The sequence below is a fragment of the Schizosaccharomyces cryophilus genome (genome assembly GCF_000004155.1).
Source record: "Schizosaccharomyces cryophilus OY26 unplaced genomic scaffold supercont4.3, whole genome shotgun sequence".
Lineage (NCBI taxonomy): Eukaryota > Fungi > Ascomycota > Schizosaccharomycetes > Schizosaccharomycetales > Schizosaccharomycetaceae > Schizosaccharomyces > Schizosaccharomyces cryophilus.
Window position 1 is genome coordinate 4,613 of NW_013185626.1, and position 5,497 is coordinate 10,109.

General features: G+C 34.0%; 2 protein-coding genes across 2 annotated transcripts; one reads left to right on the forward strand and one right to left on the reverse strand.

Moving 5' to 3' along the window:
• Positions 1-701: 701 nt before the first annotated feature.
• Positions 702-5,022, reverse strand: SPOG_05058 (uncharacterized protein). Its single transcript, XM_013168149.1, has 2 exons — positions 1,642-5,022; positions 702-1,567 (listed from the first exon to the last, which is right to left on the reverse strand). Exon 2 carries the CDS (start codon positions 1,448-1,450, stop codon positions 884-886), a length of 567 nt encoding a protein of 188 aa, XP_013023603.1. The 5' UTR covers positions 1,451-1,567; positions 1,642-5,022; the 3' UTR covers positions 702-883.
• Positions 2,252-3,918, forward strand: SPOG_05059 (uncharacterized protein). The gene has a single exon (XM_013168150.1). The coding sequence runs from the start codon at positions 2,510-2,512 to the stop codon at positions 3,365-3,367; it is 858 nt and encodes a 285-aa protein (XP_013023604.1). The 5' UTR covers positions 2,252-2,509; the 3' UTR covers positions 3,368-3,918.
• Positions 5,023-5,497: the final 475 nt, after the last annotated feature.

The following is a 5,497-nucleotide window of genomic DNA, read 5'->3' on the forward strand; positions in this document are numbered from 1 at the left end:
TTCTTAAAGGAACCGAATTTCCAGCTGAAACCAGATTCTTTCAATTTTACTTATTACGATTGGAATTTTGGATGTGTTTAACAAGTAAATTGCTTTCGACTTTACCTTTAGTTCTCTTGAACTTCGCATTTAGTGGAACTGAGAATATTTACATTCAAAAAGGAAACAAAAAGCTTCCGTCGAATAAACTCATAGGAGAAAAAATCCGATAAAAGCTGAATCCGATGTCTTTTATACTCCCTGCATCAATATATGGAAGCTAACAGATTTTCATTTCCGGAAAATTCAATTGGTTCAAGTACAATACGTTGTTAATCAGCAGCTTTAGCTTTCGTATGTGTTGTGTAACATTGTACCATTTCTATAATTTATATTCTATCAGTTAGCAAATGGGCGAACAGTGCTTCTTTAATTTAGCTAACAATACGGTCGCTATTGATTGGAATCTTCTTATGTAAGTAGATTAAAAATATTTATCAGAAAATGTTATTGATAGTGCATTTCTAGTAAGAACTTGCATTTATGTGGTTTTCACTTGGATAGAATGAGTTGTCGCGAGATTACTAGTGGTATGGTTTTGCTTCTTTGTAAACTATTATTATAGTATTTTCCTTGGATTAAAATTTAAATGCTCAACTGAAACACAACATCGCCCATGCTTTTGAGAAATCAACAAAAGGATTATGTACCATTACCACTGCGAACGACTACGAGTAAATAATTGGGGCTTCAGAGCAATCCTACTAGCTCAACTTCGTGAAGTGCAGAATATGCCGATATCATTGGCTCACGACAAATGCAAATATTTGGCATTCAAAAGCAGTATGCTCAAAACAACAATACTTCTACGGATGTCATTCTTCAATACTCATAATCATAGATCCTAAGGGAATCCAGAAAACTGATAAGCTAAATCATAAGCACTCATTAAACCGACAACATCGCGGAGCCTTTCTTTCAATTTAATAGTTTCATTAGGGTTAAATCTTATTCCATACCCGTTTAAATAAGAAGTGCACTGATCTTTTGTTAACAGATCGATATCTTCAACTGATCTAATTTGAGGTAATTTTTCAGTAGGTTCCTCTCCATTTAAAAAAGGTACAACGTCGATAGGAAACCCTAAGGATCTTCGCTGAACGTTTGCTATTCTGTCAATTCTTGCTTCCATTCGACCTATTCTGTTAAATAGTCCTGAAAATCCATTTTCATCATTCACCCACATCTGAAACCATCTTGGAGGTGTATCCTCAAGAGTACGCTCTCTTTGTCTGAATTGGGAAGCTACATTCAGAATCTGTTGCATTTGGAGACGAACATTAACCTCATTCTCAATACTCCTTCCCTTGGTAGCAATTTCAAAGTCTTTTAAAAACCTCATAACATCCTCAGATGTTTCAGTCGTGGGCGGAGGAATATTGAATTCATTTACAAAAACTCTTGCATCCATCTTAAATTAGTATCCACTTATTTGTCACTATGCTAGAAAAAGGTTGGTAAAACTTGTAAGCTTAGGATAAACAGAATTTTGTAGTCGGATGAAAATAAATAGTAGATGTCTGCGCTTCTATCTGTCAGAGCAATCCTTAATAAAATTACAAACCATTTGGTAATGATTATACTATGGAGTATATGACTTACTATTGTCACGTTAATAATTCTCACGGTCTATGAGAATAAAAATCAAGTGGAATTAATATCTACGATTGTAGAATTGTATACGTTAATTCGACTTAGTTGTACTACGTATCTAGATGGTAGTAATGTCCAGGGATCTGGTTAACTAAATTGAAAGTAGGAAAACGATCTTATTTAGCCAGACCAGTCGAATTTTCCAATCTGAAGAGTTCGACTGTGGATTCATACTTTATATATCTTCGCTGAAACAACTAAAGTAATCTATCTCTTTGTATAACAAACTTTCTCTGTATATAAGACTTCCGTTCCGAAAGGCTTTCCGATTTGTTGAAATCGTATTTTCTTTGTTTTGTTTACCTTTTGTAATATCTTATCCTTATCCTTTAGTCTTATTGCATTTGCTAATACTTAGAAATATGCTCTTATGATAGTGTATTGTTATATTTATAATATAAACAAGACAACTATCAACGTTAATAAACAAACAAACAAAACAGTTTGATAGGTTGAACGATCGTCACTGATTAGTTAAAGTTTATGGTTTGTTTACTTCCCAGTTTTAGGTTACTATATAAACGCCCGTTCTTCTCAGACGAATTCTTCAGTTAGGAAGATTTTGCTGGCAGAGGATAATAGACGTGTCTAAGTAACATAATCATTAGTATAACCAGGACGTTACTAAAGATATATCACTCCAGATATTTAGTAACTTATTTTAGAGTAATCAACTTGACATTTAAAGCAATTACAATTGTATTCCACTCACATTCTTATAACTATACGGAGTATTTTCCCATGACAGTATCCAAATAATTATCTTCCTAACCGAAGTGGAATCGTTAGATCCGAATACGCAAATCAATAAGCCAAAATGTCTCAGAACGCATTGAGTCCAAATATTCTCAGCGAATATTTTCAACAATACGAGGAGCATATCAATGAATTAACGACTAGAATGAGTCTAGTGACGCAAGGAATGATTGATATTAAGGAAGAGAAAAAGAAAGAACTAACGTCCCAAATGGAAATTGATGAAGACTACATATCCGTCGAATACACTGACATCATCAGAATGACCATCAGAGCTTATGGAGAAAACGCTCACGTATACATTTCACGATTAAATCAGAAAGAACCCGACTTATATGACTCTGAGAAAGAATCGACAAAAGTCTTTTTAAAGAAATTAGAAAATGTTTTCGAATTGTTACCATTAGTATTCGTTTCAGATCGAGAGAAAATAGGATATCTTTATAACAGATCTCCTGAAAATCTTAAGGAAAAGATAAAAGAATCCGTTAAGAAACCGGGACCACATAGAACATTCAAAAATATTTATAATCAAGTTTATTCGAAAGAACAATTTTCGACTTGGTTGACTCAATTACATACAGTCATGGATCAAGCATTGAAACTTGAAGTAAATACGCAAGAGTACAGACATTGGTTCGAAGAATTAGATAACGAAACAAGATTCAAAATGCATCTTTTCATGGTACATCCTTTTGCTATAAGAAAAGAACTTCTTAGAAACAATTATGAAACTGGTGATTATGACAAGTCAATAAATATCACGAAAGAAAAATTTCGTTACGGCAATTTCCGAAGATATGAGAAACATAATGGGCGAACATTTTCAAATACGAAACCTTTAAACAAAAGGTTTCCTAGTAAAGACGAATTTAAGAAAAGCGAGAACGATAAACCAAAATTCAAGAAATTGGAATGACTAGATGATTGTTGTCCAGCACTACAGACCAAAACAAATCACACAAGAATTTGATAAAGACCGAACATTTGTAGGAATAACTAAACACATTCTAAAAGTTACTGGGAAGTTAACATTACCAGTGGAAATCCGAGGAAGAAAATACCACGAAACATAAACTATATCGCCAAGGATTGAAGAAGACGCCATTATCGGTTGGTCATTAATTGAAAAGATGAACAAATTAGAAGGTTTAAGCAAAATTGAAATAAAAGAAAGCCACGATGAGAATTTTAAGAATAATGAGGAAATTAAAAAAATTATGAAACCTTTTTCAGAAATTTTTGAGGAACCTACTAGGACTCCAATACCTGAACACTCAGAGAGTGATTTGAAAATAGAATTAACAGAAGAATTACCAACGTATGCGCCAAAATTAAGACCTTATACACAGAAGGAAAGAGAATGCATAAAGGAAAAGACTGACGAATTATTAAAACAAGGCAGGATTCGTCGAAGCTCTTCAAAGTTTTTATGTGTGCCATTGATTGTTCCAAAAAAGGGAACAGATAGATATAGAATGTTAGTAAATTACAAGCCTTTAAATGCGATAACAAAAAGAGATAAATATCCGATACCTAACTTCGAAGAAATTATAAATTGGTTAAACGGAGCCAAAGTTTTCTCAACATTAGACTTGAAGGACGCATATCATTTACTTAGGATCAGGGAAGGAGATGAGTATAAAACTGCTTTTAGAACACCTTTCGGATCATTTGAATATACAGTTATGCCATTTGGAATAACAAATGCGCCAGCGAATTTTCAAAGATATATTAACAAAGTGTTACTTCCTTTTATTGGCATATTTGTTATCGTTTATTTAGACGATATTCTCGTATTTTCATCATCAGAAAAGGACCATGAAAAGCATTTGCAACAGGTTTTCGAAAGATTGCAGAAAGCTAACCTATACGCAAACCGAGAAAAAATGTCATTTTTTTCACAAACAAAGTAAAGTTTCTAGGCCACATATTCTCCGATAAAGGTATTGAAATTGATCCAGAGAGGATTCAAGCAGTCGCAAATTGGTCAATACCCAATACTCTTAGAAGATTACAACCATTTTTAGAATTCGTAAATTACAGCCGACGATTTATTTATCCAAATTAGCGAGACCTTTATATGATCTAACCAAGAAAAACACTAAAGTTAAATGGACTGATCGTCAACAACAAGCATTCTTACAAGTTAAGAAAGAGCTCGAAAATGTTTCTATGCTCAGACATTATGAGCCACATCGAGAAACTAGATTAGAAACGGATGCTTCTGATTTTGCTATAGGAGCCATACTCTCCCAAAAACAAGACGACGAAATTTATCATCCCATCGCGTTTCATTCAGAGACATTTACAGATCGGCAACGAATTTGGCCAACATGGGTAAAAGAAGCATATGCAATTATAGCAACTTTACGTAAATGGTATCATTTTTTGGCAGGTACTGACAAACCATTTCAAATTCTTACTGATCATAAGAATTTAACATCAATGTTCACTAAGGTTCACACAGACACTCACTCAAAAATCATGCGATGGGCAACTGAACTAGATTTATACAATTTTGAAATCGAATACCGCCCTGGTCGAAAAAATGAACCTGCAGACGCACTTTCTCGTCGTCCAGATCACAAAACTGAAATAGTTAATCGAGTCGTGGAAACAGACATTCTCACAAACATATTCGACTGCGTGAGACAGGAGTATTTCCATCACAAGAATTTAAAGAATATTCTTAATGGAATAAATCGTAACCCACAATACACTGTGAAAAATGGTCTCATCGTCAATGATCAAGGACAAATTGTCATTCCTAAACTACCACAACTTGTACAACTCATATGCAATCAGTTTCATGATCAGCCAGTCTCAGGAGGACATCGTGGAAAAATGTCCACAACAAATCGCATCCGCGAAAAGTTTTACTGGAAAGGTATGACCGCAGACATCCAAAAATATGTCAAAAATTGTGACATATGTCAACGACATATAACTCGAAATCATCAACGATATGGTCAATTACAACCGTTACCCATTGCAGAAAAGCCATTCAGACATTATTCTATGGATTTTATTAACAGGATTACCACCT

Excerpts from the sequence above, each read along its gene's own strand:
- SPOG_05058 (XM_013168149.1), bottom strand. The coding sequence starts at position 1,450 with ATGGATGCAAGAGTTTTTGTAAATGAATTCAATATTCCTCCGCCCACG.
- SPOG_05059 (XM_013168150.1), top strand. The coding sequence starts at position 2,510 with ATGTCTCAGAACGCATTGAGTCCAAATATTCTCAGCGAATATTTTCAA.